The sequence below is a fragment of the Nyctibius grandis genome, chromosome 7 (genome assembly GCF_013368605.1).
Source record: "Nyctibius grandis isolate bNycGra1 chromosome 7, bNycGra1.pri, whole genome shotgun sequence".
Classification (NCBI taxonomy): domain Eukaryota; kingdom Metazoa; phylum Chordata; class Aves; order Nyctibiiformes; family Nyctibiidae; genus Nyctibius; species Nyctibius grandis.
The window spans coordinates 29959160-29975890 of record NC_090664.1 but is presented as its reverse complement, the minus strand read 5'-3'; the positions used below and the strand labels follow the sequence as shown (position 1 = coordinate 29975890).

Genomic DNA, 16731 nt, shown 5'->3' with positions numbered 1-16731 from the left:
CATCCATATAGCAAAGTTGGATTGTGCTAAGTGTAGACATCTTTCACTACGCAGGAAGCAGATTTGAGAGTGAAGTGGAAAGGAAAGAGATTATATAAATTGACACTAATCTTCTCCAAATGTCTAAAAATTTAAGGGGCTTCTTGATTTATTCTTAACCTTAAAACAATGTACTTGTTCTGTGGGGTGATTGAGCTGGTCTAGATGATCATGACAATAACCTAACACTCAGTAATTACGTAAACAATAAATCTGAAAAGAAAAGGTAATCAGCTTATAAAACTTCTTTTTCAAAAAAATAGATTAAATGGTTTACTTCCCCAGAAAAGTATGAATCACTTGGGCTTGGAAGGTTGTGTTTGTTTTCATATGAAGAGGAGGGGTTTAACTGACAGATAAAGTGAATAACAGGAAGATTTAAAGGTTCTCTAGGAATGTCAAGACCTGTGACTTAATGCATGTAGAGACTGGCCTATGGCATCTAATCCATGCCTTCCAGGCAGTTTTGCAGATTTTTTTTTTTTAGGGACAATGTTCATGATAAATGCTAACATATAATAGATATGCTGGGGGCTTATCTGCACAACAGTATCAGTTGAACAAAGGAAGAGTAGCGAATAGTTTTGAGATTATCCCTGAGGCATGGGCACACACTCCCAGAGAAGCACGATTGCTGGGTCAGAAGACTTAAGAGGACATACATTTCACTTGTGCAGCTTTTGTTTGCAACTTCTTTCTTATAAAATGATTGAACATGTTATAAGCCCTTACTTGGATCTGTACTATGTTGGTTGCTTCAGTACTAAGGATGTATTGAGTAGCTGATAAGTCGTCTTGCCTCCTCATTCCGATAGCAAAACTTGGTAAGAAAGGTGCGGCAGCATCTAGAGTAATGAACTCTAGAATGGGATTTACAAACAGCAAAATGGAAAAGTGAGATCTACTGAAAGATATGCTCTGCTGAGGTGCTTCAGCGTTTTTGTAGGCTACTTAGAAAGGCTGGTACACACATATAATGGAGGGGAAAGTACTTGCATGGATGTATCACACCAGTAAAACAGAATGAGATTGAACCTCAGCTTTTCTTTATGTTTGACATGGAAGTATTGTAAGTTAAAACCAAAGTAAAATAAAATTTAATCATAGGGTATCCTGGCTCATGGATGGTTGAATTTTACAGCTTTCTTTGAATGTAACTGTGGACCTGGAGGTAACAAATAGCAGAGGGATAGGTATAACTGAGAGCTGAGAGAGGCTGTGGAATCTCCATCTTTGGAGACTTTCAGAATTCAGCTGGACAAGCACCTGAGGAACATAGTTTAACTTTGATGTTAGTCCTGTGCTGAACTGAAGGTTGGACTAGTGTGATCTCCAGGGATTTCTTCCAACCAAAATTTTGTTACGAATCTTTGGCTTTTGATTTATCAGCTTTCTGAAAGAGTTGGCCACCTCTTAAAAGAAAGCCATATAAATGGGGTTGGGAGAGTGGGAATGATTTAGCCTCAGTGAAGTGGTTGGAGATGGATTTAAACTCTAAGAGTTCTTTGTTTTAGGATCCAGGAAAGCTTTGAAAGAAGTCAAACTTTTAAGAAGTTGGAAATACAAAAAAGAAGTATTTAGATCTGAGATACTGAAACTCTACAGGAGCCTCTAATCCTCTCATATTGTTTTTATATTGCCATCTTCCTAAAAGTTTTTGTTTGGGGGAAAAAAGTTTCTATGGGGGAGTTTTTAATCTGTGGTTTTGCTGTGACCTTGATAGTGGGATGTGGGTTGAGAAGACCCTGACAGAATTGTTTAGGAAGGTGGAGACTCTGCATTAAGATCACCTGCAGAAGGATGGGATACCAAAATGAAACTGGGTGGCAATTTGGAGTGCCACTCCCATAATCTTCAGTGGCATGTGCTGTAGTTAAATTTGCTGTTCCTCTTAATTGGGAAAGGACTGAACCTTGTTGCTTCATGACTGTAAATGCAAAAACTTTCAGGATAATGTTTACCTTGTTACAGTTTCCCCCCTCTCTCTTTTACAAGTTTGAAGAAATGAGGCAGGGTTCTCATTCTGCAAGGTTTATATAGATTTTTCTCATGGTTCGTCAGGATAATTAGAGAAGATACTGGTAAGCTTTACTCCTGGTCAAAGATTTATTTGTAGGACCCCTTAATACCCAGCTATAAAAACACTGTTGAAACTCAGTATAAGGCTGCCATAGACTTACCCTGTGCCTGCGTAGGCTAACACAGACCTCTGCCTTACCATGGGCTTACACAGACTTCCTTCTCATTCACCCTTATGCAGCTTAAACTCTTAAACTCTTGTTTTGCTGAAAGTTGCAGCTGTGGGGAATCTTTTTGCTGATATATTGGATTTTTAGGGGGTATTATTAGCTTGTTGAAATGAAACTGCTGTTGATATGAAAAGCTTTAATATGAAACCAGGATGAGGTGACGTGAAACTAGGATGACTTCATTGTTTTGCCAACTATACATATTCTTATAAGGCTGTTATGTCTTGGCCATGTGCACATGGAAGCTAATGAGGATTAATGTGTAGGTTTTATAGCACTAACGCTAGACAGAATGGTAGTCTCACTTTAAGAAAAGAGAAGAACCACCTATCCATCAATGTCCCATCTCTCTCATTGAAGAGGACAGCACCTGGCCAGTGTCTTATTTGATTCAGATGTATCATTGAACAGTCTATTCATCACCAATAGGAAATGTCAAATCGCTTACAGTTTATTATATTTTGCTATAATTGTGTACAGCACATTTTGGGGGGGGAGTGTGGACTAGATAATCTTTAAAGGTCCTTTCCAGCCCAAACTGTTCTGTGACTCTATGCTCATTAGCAAAGATTTACAAAGGTCTTCCCTCTGTCTTCTGTTATTTGTCCTGCTCCCATAAAACCAGCACAATTTTGTGTTCTGGATACTGCCATCGGTGTTTCCTGATACTACCCCACTGCAGTCCCCAGCTCACTCGCTGGGCAAGAAGGGGCTGGTAAACATATTTGACTGATATTCTAGATTGGCAACTCAGCACTCTTCTTTAGTACTAAATGTAGCTATGGACTCTTCTTGAATGGATCCAGGGCAACTGAGATGAGGCTTGAGGATAGAAATGGCAGTGAGGAGAACGGCAGCCACTTGACATCCATTGCTGATTGCCTGTCTGCTGTATGCACAAAGAAAGGCAAAGAACTTTTTACTAATAAGCTGACAGTGGTGCTGGTAACACATGGAAGCTGTGAGACCCTGGAAGTGGGTGCTGGAGAAACATGCAGGACTGAGGAGAGACTGAGCACTTCTTCCCTGCTGAAGGAGCTGGGGGCTATTTAAATGAGGCTGAGAGAAGAGCAGGACTCAGAAAAGTGATACTATCCGTTTACACAGAAGTGAGATTGTAGGGAGTCCTGAGACTCAGATATTCAGAGGGGAGAGGGAATTACAGTACTTCTTCAGTACATCCCTAGATTGAAAGCATTGCCACTATCGATGGACTGAAGCCTGAAGTTCGGTTAGTTTATTCTGGAGCAGAGTGACTTAAAATTGGTGTGTCTGGCCTGTCTGTCTTCCTTACCGCAGGGAGAAAGGGGAAGATTTATGAGTAAGAAAGAGGGGCGAGAAACTGCAATAAAACCTTGATGCTTCCACAGAGTCAGCCTCTCCTGTTTTCAGATCCTACTAATCCTCTCTTAAAACTTTTTGTCTTTTTGCTTCCAAGTAGAAGCCAGAATACTCTTTGTTCTTGCCATTTCTATGCAGGATAAGGAAGATAATGACAGGCAACAAGGAGTTAAGCAACTAACTAAAGTGTAATGGAAAATAGCTGTCTGTCTTTTGAAGCTGAAGGTGACATTTGAAAATCCATGTATTTGGTAGCTAGTTACTGCTTGCTGTGTTGCACATGCTTCACTGTCTCACAGGATTCTTGCACAGACCAGGACAAATAGCAGTTGAAGTTACAGAAGATTCTAAAATATATTTACGATTGCTTTTAATTTTTTAAACTGAGGGTGAGATAGACTTTTAAATGCTGTTTCTTGATCAAGAGACTACACAGCTTGAGGATAACAAAATGCTGGAAGGAGAAAGAGTATAAATAGAAACCCCACTTCCTTGTTGAGTAGAAGCCAAACTTGTGGTTGAACCTTTCCATACGAGAGTTCGCTGAGGTCCAGATAGGCAGCTGAATGCAGATTTCTGAAAAAAAAAACCAAAAATTCTGAGGGGGGATGTATATGATACATACTGAAGACTGAACTGGGTATTTCCTTCCTATGCAACACCTGGCTGCAGTTCTTGGAAAAAGCAGATACCAGTGGAACTCAGAGAATGTTGGTGCAACTCCAGCACCAGCTCAGAGAAAGGAGAATCGTGTGTCTGACCTTTGAGTGCAATCACCATTTGGGCCTAGGAGAGGCTTAATATAACTTAAAAACAGCCTCCCAAGACTGAGGATTTGAAATACGGGCTCATCTGGACAGTAGGATAAATATGTCTACTGCTCTCTTTTCAAACTTGAAAATATTTTTCCATTGATAAATAAGGGAATATTTTACAGCAATAAGCATGATTATTTTTTTCCTGATAAATTTTCCCACTGATGTCCTGCATATCATAGATTATGCTGCTGATGTTTAAACCATATTACACTGCATGGAGCACCCATCATTTCTAATTCTTTTAGTCTCTGAATAGTGTATGACATTTTTAGATACATTACTTAGGTTTTTTTTTTTTAATAGGAGTTTTATGACTAAAACTTTGCATAATGCTTTTAACCCAAGGGATATATGAGCCAGAATCTAATTGTTTTGTAAAATGAATCATTTTGTCTGATATCTCTTAATTAAAATACAGCTTTAAACTTGCTCTAGTTCAAACAAATTAATTCAAGAAATCTTATGGCCTGTATTTATACAGGAGGTTAGGCTAGATGATTACAGTGGTCCCTCTGGCCTTATCTATGAACATATTTGCAGTTCAGTTCTGATGAAAGAGTTTTTTGGGGAGTGGTGGTGGGGAGTTGGTAGCCCTGCCTACTAAGGTCATGTGTTTGTGATTATTTTCAGAGCCAGATTTCAGTTGCTTAGTTTGGCAAAATTGTAATTATATACCTATTTACATCAGGATTGTGGAAGGAGTATTATTTAGGTTTGGGATTTTTTCTAGGGTCTTTGGCGGGGGTGGAGGTGTGTCTTGGTTTGTTTTTTTTTTTCTCCAGTCAAAAACTATCAACCAGAATGTGTGAAGTGCTCAAAAGAACCCACATTAGTTCCTGCTCTCAAAGGTCTGTGCTGTCATGGGATGTCTGTCTATTTGGTGTTTACCTTCATCCAAACTTCATCCATCTTCCTAACATGTAGGTAGATGGGAAGAAAAGATTGCAGGGTTGCAGTGGAGAAGAGAAAAAGCCAGATCAGAGGGAAGTATTTGAAAGGCTGATCCTGAACAGGGAAGAGAAACTATGACTTCCAGTTAAGGGATGTCCTTTAAACTGTGACAAGGGAAAAGATTAGAATTGAGGTCAATGAGAAACCAAGGCAAGCTGAACAAAAAATTTGGGGGTGGCTAAACAAGACGGGTCAGCTATGGCAAGGTTGATAACATTGGGAACTGGTGGAGCTGGGGAGGTATGTGAGAGTTAATTCATTATTTGGGCTAGTAGAAATAAGGATGACTAATCTGTTTGGGTATTTGAGATAGGAAGCAGTGAAAGAAGTATACTGAAAATACTGATTTCTCTGAAATACTATTCTATCCTAGTGGACATCTTGGGCAGCTTGGTGTGCAGCTGCCTATAACTGTTGTAACTCCATTAAGTCAAATAATAACAGTCTATGCAAAGATTCATGGCTTATCCTTGCAGGACTGTATGCCTGAAAATTTGGCAAGATGTTGGGGTTTTCCCATTTGCGCCTTTTTTTTTTTTGTGGTTAGGAAAGAAGAGCTCTGCATTAAAGTTCAGTTTACAAAGTCAGTTTGAGTTGTGAAACACTATAGATATTGCTACATTTTGGCCTCCTTAAGAACTTATGACCTCTGGGAGTTGGATGTCAAAGTTCTAAGTCAAAAATTTTCATTTCTCTCCAAATGAGCTGTTCTTATTCTTCCTTTCCTGTGAACAGTTTTAGCATTTTTGACCTTTTGGTCCTGATTTCAAACAAAGATTTCTTTTCATCTTAAGGAAAACTAATTACAGGGAAAAAGTATATTCTGAATAGCATTAACACACGTGAATTTGGTCTTTTGTTTTTTTTGCATATAAAAACTTTTGAGTGCTTTGTCAGGAACGGTATGTAAAGACAAGAAGTGAAAAGTTGGTTCCTGCTTTTCATAACTCTCTTTCAATATGTTTATGCATACACCCAGCTTTACCCAATATGAGTCATCTCACTGACTTCAATTAGCTGTCCCTTTGCTACTGACTGGCTACGCAGCTCTTCCCTTACACACTTGAGTTTTTGTCCAGCTCACTGTGGTTGCTTTCTTCTTCACAAGTCTCTGTGCAGCCAGCTTAAGTTCCCTTGACAAATCCTGATTTTAGGGAGGGGTATCCTGTGGAGTCTTTCCTCCTGCATCCTTCATGGAATGCAGGACTAGAAGGGAATGCAAAAGGTCGTTCATCTTCCTTGTCTTGGCACAATTGAAACCATTCATGACAGATGTTTCTTCAACCTACCTCTGAAATCTTTTGGAGATGGACCACTCAGATTATTTCAAGTCCTTGAGTAGTCTTACTCCTGACGAAATTGATCTAGCCTGAATTTGGTACGATTTAAACTTGTTTGCACTCTCATCCACAGCAAATGTACCAAAAATATCATGTTAACCATTTTCACGCCTCCCCAAGTTTTTGCAGTCTTTCATGCAGATTGCATTTACAAGACTCCTGATACTTTGCAGGCCTCTTTATTTCATTACAAATGTAAACTAATGGTTTGACATAATTTGTTTTCATGGGTGTTACTTACCTCATTGTCTTATAGGCGCTTAGAAATTTTGTTTTTCACAGTATTGTGGGATGGGATTGAAAATGGACTGACTCCACATCTCCTTTGGTGTGCCCTTCCCTTTTTTTTTTAAGAGATGGTGTGAATACAAGTTCTTTGGAGTATTTTATGTAGAGAATTACTAGTTTACTGAGAAGCATTTTTCAACTCCAGAAAAGATCTTGAAAAGTGTAAACATTAATGGAATTAATAGGCATTAATCATAGAATCATAGAATGGTTTGGGTTGGAAGGGACCTTAAAGATCATCTGGTTCCAACCCCCCTGACACAGGCAGGGACTCCTTTCCTCTAGACCAGCTTGCTCAAAGCCTCATCCAACCTGGCCTTAAACACGGCCAGGGAGGGGGCAGCCACAACTTCTCTGGGCAACCGGTTCCAGTGTCTCACCACCCTCACAGGAAAGAATTTCTTCCTAATATCTAATCTAAATCTCCCCTCTTTCAGTTTAAAACCATTCCCCCTCGTCCTGTCACTACTTGTCCTGGTAAAAACCCCCTCTCCCGCTTTCCTGTAGGCCCCCTTCAGATACTGGAAGGCTGCTATGAGGTCTCCGCAGAGCCTTCTCTTCTCCAGGCTGAACAGCCCCAACTCTCTCAGCCTGTCTTCATAGGAGAGGTGCTCCAGCCCTCTGATCGTCTTCATGGCCCTCCTCTGGACTCGCTCCAACAGCTCCATGTCCTTCTTATGTTGGGGGCCCCAGAGCTGAACGCAGTACTCCAGGTGGGGTCTCGCAAGAGCAGAGTAAAGGGGCAGAATCACCTCCCTCGACCTGCTGGCCCCGCTTCTTTTGATGCAGCCCAGGATGCAGTTGGCCTTCTGGGCTGCAAGCACGCACTGTCGGCTCATGTTGAGCTTCTCGTCAACCATCACCCCCAAGTTCTTCTCCTTAGGGCTGCTCTCAATCCATTTTCCACCCAGCCTGTATTTGTGCTTGGGATTGCCCTGACCCACATGCAGGACCTTGCACTTGGCCTTGTTGAACTTCATGCGGTTCGCATAGGCCCAGGTCTCAAGCCTGTCAAGGTCCCTCTGGATGGCATCCCTTCCCTTGGTGTGTCGACCAGCAAAGATAATTTATTGATTAATCTCAAAATACACTGTTAGGAATAATACTTGGGTATTAAAAAGCATGCCTGATGACTAAATATTACTGCTTGTTTTCATAAGATACTTTACTAAATATTGCATTGTAACTGGGCGACCTGACCAGTCAGTCCTTGGGGGCCGATGACAGTGTGGAGCAAGCATGCATGGACCTGGGTGTCATTGGCTTCCACGCTAAGTGGGCATGGTCAAAAGCTGGCTGCTGTTCCCAATGGCTTCTTCCAGGTGCATCAGCTCTAACTAAACCTCTGGACAAAATGGAACAGGACAGCCAAAACTACAGGTTTAGCAAAGGAGTTAAACTACAGTAACATGAACCCTTTCATTTAGAATTGTTGCTGCAGGACTCTTTAGGGATACAGACTTTCAAAATACTCCATTACAGAAAGCAGTATTGGTTCAAATAAAAATAAAACCAGAATTATGTGACTAAATCTTTCATCTTTCTAAGTTGTCTCCTGTGACGAACTATTTGCTGACTAGCTCTAACAGCAGAAGGAGATAATCCACGAAAATTTTACAACTTCTTGTACACCCTCTCACCGACAAAGAAGATGAGAGAAGATAGGCTAGGTGGATATTTGTTTTACAATATCCAAGAAACAATTCCTGCTTTTTTGTTTTACTACCTCTACCCTTTTAATAAAATCAATAATATACCTTCTGTCTCTAAAATAAATTGAAATACTCTGTCTCTAGTTTATTGCTTTGATCTGCCCATCTTAGACTGGTACCAGCTGCAGCTTTTGGGATAAACTGAATCATGTCTTCTCAGTAAAATCCTGGGTAGAGGTAGCCACGTCTATGCAATGGGAGGAGGTCAGTGCCCAGCCTGCCAAGTAGTCGTTGTCCCCGTATGGTCAAAATCAGGCAGTTCCCCTCAGTATGCCGCGTCTCTTTTTCAGCACTCATGCACAGATATCCTCTGTATGGAAACGAGGTTACAAATGAGGATAGAGTAACGGTGCACATGTTCTCGTAGCCTGATGTGGGACTGGGAAGTGACAGATGTGTGCATCTGGTATCACCTTTGCACCAGATACTCGTACTGCTATGTTTCCTTTGTTTGACACTTTGCCATTATTAGAACTTAATGGTCCTAAAGTGTGCAAAAACAGGGACCCTGCTTTTCTTCTTTCTCTGTTTTTTCCTCTGAATTTTTCCTTTTAACTAATTGACACAGATTTATTCCCAGGTTTTGCAAGACCACTTCTCAATGTTTTTCTCTTTTCTCGTGTTCAAAATTGTAAAATATAAATGTGGCAACAGAGCTCCCCCTTTCCCAAGGAATTTTATAATTTGATTTTAGGAAGACTCAAGAGTTTTTCTTATTCCGTATAAAATATGAAGAATTTCAGTGATTTAATTGGTATTTTTTTACTTTGCTAGGTGACACAATTGATGATCAAAGTAGAGAGTCAAAGGACAAAACTTCATTTCCGGAGACCAGACCGATGTACAACCAACCTCCACAGGTAGGAGACTATTTCCTTACCCACACATGATGAAACTTCCATAGCACCTCATTTAAGAAGCATGAACATCCTGCAGGAGAAGGTTTCAACACATTCACATCTTCTGCAGACTGAGTGCCTACTCAGCCTTCCTCATCATCCCTCATAAAAGCAGCACTGCTGGTAATTAGATGGCAATATTATCAAGGCCACCGATATTGATTTGAAAAAGAAATAGTAAGAAGGCTGGGCTGTACAGTATTGCTGAGTATCTTATTTTTGTACTTGAGATGTGCAAGCATGAAACCGCAGCTAGAATGTTAATGAATTGCATAGAAACATTAGCGTGGTGAGTAGTGATGGAAAATGTCAAACATTTACATAAGTCATTTATTTCCACAGCTACCATTATAAGCAACATGTTGTAAGTGTGTGAGTATAATAGACTGCCTTTATTGTGTGTTTGCTTTCTGTTTCAGTACTGTGTGGCTGTAAATCTGGACTTCTTTTTCTTCATCTGGTTTATTTAATATTTAATCCATGTATACCAAAGAGGGCTTTTCAGAATATTTCTGCATATGATGTACACATATTTTCTTCTCCACCTCCTCTGAAAATGTTTTTGCAATGAGTAGGAGCCTGTTTTTGATTGCCATGTACTTTTAGATATTTGCAAGATATCTGTGAGACATTTTGCTTGGACTTTTTGTGCTTTTGTGATGGGTTTATTTTGCTTAACCTATACTTTTTCTCTCTCTTTCTCATATCTAGTCTTGGAGCTAATTGTGTCTCTGTCTCTCTCTTCTCAATGTAATTTTAACATTTATTATTGCTAAGTCCCTTAGTATATCAAAGTTGTGTGTGATAATGTTGCATCTTTAAGAGTGGTCAACATGTGTGTGTGATGTGTAGTCTTTTTTAATTTCAAATTAAAAACTGTGTCTGATACAGAAATCTTTAATTCATCATAAGTAATGAGTCGTTTGCCTTCTGATAACATGAAAGTATGAATTAATTACAATTAATGGCAAAATTTTAGTCTGGCTTCTGGATCCATGCACATTTGAGCCAGGGTGTTTTGCAAATGAAGTCCTGCAAATCTGAGGCAGTATCATGCATTGGTGTTGTGGTTACCTACTGCACAGACATAGTTTCCCTTCATGGGATGTTCTCTCTAGGTATTGTGAGCTGCCAGTTATTGTACCATCAGTGGTTTGTTCAGTTCTGTGGAATTTCAGTAAAATAGGAACTTGTGTAGTTTTTAAGTGTTTATGAGTTAGAGGAAAGAAACAAAGTTTGAAAAATAAAATAGCAGCTACTACAGTGAAAATGAAACAGAGATTTATTTTAATCTTTTTATTAAAAGACTTATATGTCTTAAAAATACTTGTATGAACTGGCTTGCGACAACATCAATTAAATTAAGATACAGCAGATAAAGCATTTTGTAGTATCTAAGTTAGTAGTTCCAGTCTCTGGATTTGCATGTTTGGACTTCACATTTACTCAAAGGAGTTGTCCATTTCTCAAATTCAATAGAGTAACTGAGGATCATGGAAATTAAATGGATAATTCTGGCCATTTGGAAAGCAATATTCCTGTTTGCAGTAGTGAGTATGTTTTTATAAATTTGTGGGAGAAATCTACCAATTTAGCAAAATTGGAAAAGCATTGTATTATATATTCAATATGTCATTGAGAAACAGAACATTAATTGAAATAATAAACTTGTTAGCATTAAAACAAGGATACTTTGTAAATATAGCACAGTATGTTAAAAGATATCTGTTAGAGTGCAAAGTAGTATCAGATATTTTTCATGCACAGTTGAACAGAAGAGTGTTTAGTTCTTCAGCTGCATCTTTCAGTTGCTGGAAACTTGCTTTTTTTTTTAAATATCTGTTTTAAATTTAATAGATGTAGACTTTGTGGAACAAGGAAAGTGCTTTCAGAAATGTGATTTAAAGAAGAATGAAGTAATACTTTGTTCTTGGGTCACTTCCTTATTCAAAAGGGAAATGAGGTTGAGTTTGATTTTTTTGAAGAAAGTATCTTCTGGAGTAATTTTTGGTAACTGTCATCATCTTTGGAATTTCCCATTCACTTAGGTACTATTGGATTTGTTTGCTGTGTAATTACTGAATTCTCAAGTACATATTTTTGTATAATCTTGCATAAAGTATTTAAACTAATGCACAAATACAAGCTTACACCAAGATCACCTTGCTGCAACTAGCAACATGCAACAGAATCTCTTGTAAGAACTGCCATACCTGCAGTCTGTGTTGTTTTAAGAGGTTTTGATATTGCATGCATGTTAGAGGAACTGCAGATATTTAGAAACTTTTTGGAGGAAGGGTGTTCTCAAAGGCCAACTTTAGTCCGAATGTTTCATCTGCTGCAGAGAGTGGGAACAGAAGCTCCTGCTTGGAACAGTCCAATGTGGAGTATCCTCTCTGTCTCCATGAGTATGGATGGAGGTTTGGGAGGGTCATCTCCTGATGCCGAGTCAGACCTAGGGAGATGCGTTGTCCAGCAGGGTAATGAGTGCTCTGGGCCTAATCAAGCCTGTATGATCCCACTGAAGTTGCTTCAGGCTCATAAACTGTCATACACACGTTTAAGTGCTTTTCTGGATTGCGGCCAAAATGCTTAGCGCTCTACAGGGCTGAGAACTTAAATTAGTCTCTTTGTGACACTGAAGTACAAAGCTTCTAATTTTAACTGCAACACCGTCATAATACAAAGATATTACGGTTTTATTTACCATCATAATAGAAAGATATTACGGTTTTATTTTTTCATGCTTGCAAGTTTTCCATTATTATAGTACAATTTCCAGATAATTCAATCTTTATCTGCTTTCACTGTGAATTTAAGGTTATAGAAAATAACAGAATGGAAAGGTTAGTTTTGATATATGAATTGTGCTAGAAACCCTAGTAATGTGTGGGGTTATTTTTGATAACGAGCTATTTCATTGGTAAAGCAAATTAGTGCAACCATGTATTTTTGTCCTACTGTGAGAGCAATTATGTAGCATATCTATTAGAAGACATAAATATTTTTGACAGATGGTATGGCTGTGAATTAGGATTTATTAAGATTATGGTATGTCTGGTGTCCAGGACACCTGGGACTATTAAATTGATGTAAGAAACAACAACAACAACAAATTACGTTTCTGGCAATAGCTGCAGTGTTTTGTATCTCCCTACTATGACCTTAAGAAGCAGCTCGTGTTTATTTGATATTGCACTTCTTCATAATCTGACATGTGCTCTTTAGCCAACAGATGCCTGCAGATTTAATGGGTGAAAACTGTACCAGTAAGTGTATTAAAATAAACCACCAAATGTGAGAGCCGTCTTTAGATTATAAATTAAGATTTTTCTCTGTGTGTTCTTTTGTTTGTTTATTTTTCTTTATAGTTCTGTTTCTCCCTCAAATACTCAATAGCTATTGCTTCCTATCTAAGGAGCTTGTTATACATTTTCTAGGGCAAGAGAGAATCCCCCAAGGGATTGCGTAATCCATAATTATCTAATTTATATGTTGTTGTTATAGCCACTCTTAATTATATACCTTGCTGTGATACTTATCATCATAGGACATAGTTTTCTTTATGAATTGCAATAGTTCTGTTGTAGTTCTTGTGCCCTTTCTTTGCATAATTTGCTACTACAAGCTGAGAACGTAGCAGATAGAAAGATCACGTTTCCTGAAGTAAATCTACAATTATCTAGGTTTTTCTCCATATAGATACTGGTGTGCACCATTTTGGGTGAGTATCCAAATAAATTAGAAAAAATATTTTTATATCTGAATTGGCAGATAATATCCTCATTAAACTGATCCTTTGTAAAGCTGCTATGTAAGGATTCTGAATAGATGTAAACAACAGTTTCCTAGACATCTGGTTATATTAGGGGTCATATTAGTCAACTGGAAAGACAGAAATACTATGAGGTATAAAATATGAAGGAAGAGCTAATGGAAGTTGTGAGTGCACAATTTAAGAGTGGGGGAAAAAAGAATTTAATTTTTTTTTGGTGTTCTAGAGAATTTAGCAAGTATTGCTGAAGTTGATAGACTTTTAAGATATCCTTTTGAGCAGATCACCTGATACAATTCCAGGGCATGAATAATGCTAATATCGCTTTGTTTTCCTTTTTAAAAAAATAAAAATTAATTGGTTCTTCCAGATCTGTTATTGCCCAGTTTTTACTAAAGCTTGGCTGCCTCGAGTATTTTTACAAGTTACTGGAAAAGGAGATATTACTGGTCGTGTCTCCATTCAGTCACCCAACTTTTAGTTTATGGTTCAGAGGGTCCCATATTTAAAAACTCGAGAAGGGTGTTCGGGGCTAGATTTACTGCATCATTTTAAATTCCCTGCATTTGCTTTAGAGAGGGTGGTGTATATTTCAAAATTATTGGCCGATGTTTGTGATGAGTTTGCTCCATTTTGACAATATATAGCGTCTGTAGAAAATGTTACTGTTAGATTGGCTTTTTTTTTTTAAGCTCTCATAAGCTAGAATCCTAGTCATGGCCTGGTTAGATGATTGATTAATTGCTTGTCATTGATTAGTATGTCATAAGAACTCCAAGATCTTCTTTTTCACCTATAAAGCTCTTAAAGCATGTTGGTCCATATTTTCTCTCTTCTTAATTGGGTATGTAAGCAATAATCACTTAATGAAATTATCCAGTCTTAGAAGGGACTGGAATAAGTCTGCAGCAGGTCATCAAGCATGTACTTTTCTCTGAATGCTGGTACCATCAGAAGAAAGATCTTATGTTTTACTCAGCTATTGCACTGAGATCATTGCATATTATTATAAGCTATAGGAAGTGAAGTTTTAACATTACCTGGAAAGAAGGATGACTAATTTTAAGTGTTGGAGGCTGCAATGGACATCATCTTTCTTAGCTCCTTCCATCCTTTGCATATACAGTAAATAGCTGGCAGTTCTTTGGGGGATCAATGTGCAGCCACAGATCGAAAGTGTGTATGAAGTAGAGCTGCCATATGATAAGAAAGGCACAGTATATGGTTGTGATCTTACTGAGAACAAAGGTGAATAGCCCAGTCAGCTGAAAAAATCAACTATTACATATTACAACTATTACTATGCAATAGCATATTTAATTTATAAAGCTTCATTGTAATGTTCATATTGCTATGTGTTTGATAATTGACCAAAATATTTAAGCGGTATTTTCATACTAGGAAGATCTCCAGAACATATGGACCAGTGGTCTTCTGTCTGCTCTCAACAGTTGGGCAACTTAGGGAGGAGGGGAGGATATGTACATATAGTGTATAAATATATTAGGTACACGTACATACATATCTAAAATTTAAGCAACACGATCATCCATAAGAAAGTCCGCTTCTGCATGCCACAAAGGTTTAGTTGAAATGGCCTCACAAACAACATTTTATAAACTCTGATTTGTGTGATCGATTGACCCAGGGTCAACCAGTATGACCCGGGGGTGTCTTGTAAGACTATCACCTTGTAGGGTTTTTCTCAATTCTGAAGTGAATAGTTAGACTTGTTATCTGTGTAACATGATACACAGCTGGGGTTATTTCAGATACTTAGTAATCATAGTAATGTCAAGAATGCTATGTCCATTGTCTTTTTCTTAAAGGGAAGCATTATATTTTTAGATATAGGGAACTAGAGTGGGAATTGAGAGATGTGAATTAATGTGGTTGTCACCAGTTTCCTCTCTGAACTTAGAAAACAGTACATTTTCAAAAAAGTCATGCAGTGCTGTCTTACAAAGCACTTTTCTATAGCACGTCACAAGTGTGAAATACTGTTAAATCCTTTGTTTAACTTCAGTTGAGATTTCATTACGACAAGAACTGAGGAAGCCTTACAGTCTTTTAAGATGGGACTTGAATGTTCTATCTGGGCAGCAAATACACGTAAACACAACAAATGGATTGGAGAATCCCTACCTCCCTCAGCCCTGCCTGTGGAGTCTGGAGTTAGTGCTGTGGTCAGTCTGTAGGACTGGTGAGGTTTGAGCAACAGAAGACAAAATCACCTCCAGCAGGGAAAGAATGACACACGAACATGGTATATTTTCATTGTTCAGTGCCTATAAATAGCAGTGTATGTACCCACATGTAAAAAGTTGATAAAATAGTAAAATTGTCCTGATTGGAAGCCTCTTCATTTTGAGACCTAGGCTTTATTAAAGGAACATATACTCCAAATAGTGACCAAGGCACATGTATCCAGAAGCACAATTTGCATACCTCCCTGTTTACTTTGGGCAGAGACTCACTATGTGTTTGACTGAAGTGTGTGCTTATTCAGTTACATTAGATGGTTATTGAGCAGCAGGAGATGCTCAAATTGGGTGCCCAGATGTTCCCATTACATTTTTTAGTCTTTCTCTAATTTTGGGATCTTCTAACTAGCTTAATCCCCAGATAAAACTGCTGATTATCATGTATCTTTTGCCCAAACACATGCAGTTGGACTAAAAGCCAGTAATGCTGTTTCACTTTGCTGCTGTCAACAAATTGATTGGTCAGTCATCCTGCCTCTGGCAGCAACCCTTCTGGGCTTTCCTAATATTAAAATTGATCTAAAATACAATGTAGATCACACATCACTTGATGAGACTGAGTGCTAATACAGCCTGATGGTACAGTGATATTTACAACAAGATGCATTAGCGTAAAATGGTGGCTGAAAGACTAGTAGAGGGCAGCTTATTAATAATTACTCTAAACACCGAATAAGGAAAATAACAATGTCTTTAGGTTAGTTTCACTGCCACTTTCAGAGGAAAAAACCCTAAAAACCCACAGACAGCAGTGGGCAGTCCATTTTAATGGAAAGGAAATACAACATGAAAACTGTCTCGTTTCAGTCCAAAGTGCTAATATTGATAAGACAGGAGTATGTTTTTCTGTACTTTCCATCAATGTGGTTTGATCATTTCACCATAATATGCTATGTCTGTAATTTGTGCCTTAAAAAAAATCCCCAAACTTCACTACTCCTCAGTCACATCAGACTTGTGAAAGACTGCACTGAGTAGCAGCACATGGTCAAATTTTGTTCTGAAACACTTTTTAAAAATGCAAGATAAAATGGAAATTATTTGTTTGCAAATTT

At 38.4% G+C, this 16731-nt stretch overlaps 1 protein-coding gene across 3 annotated transcripts in view; it reads left to right on the top strand.

Moving 5' to 3' along the window:
* Positions 1-16731, top strand: part of UMAD1 (UBAP1-MVB12-associated (UMA) domain containing 1) — an 83193-nt gene that overhangs the window by 54375 nt on the left and 12087 nt on the right. For all 3 annotated transcript variants that reach the window (XM_068405336.1, XM_068405334.1, XM_068405335.1), the window contains one exon: positions 9513-9598. In XM_068405336.1, coding sequence (XP_068261437.1) covers positions 9513-9598 — 86 coding nt within the window. The remainder of the gene's footprint in view (positions 1-9512; positions 9599-16731) is intronic.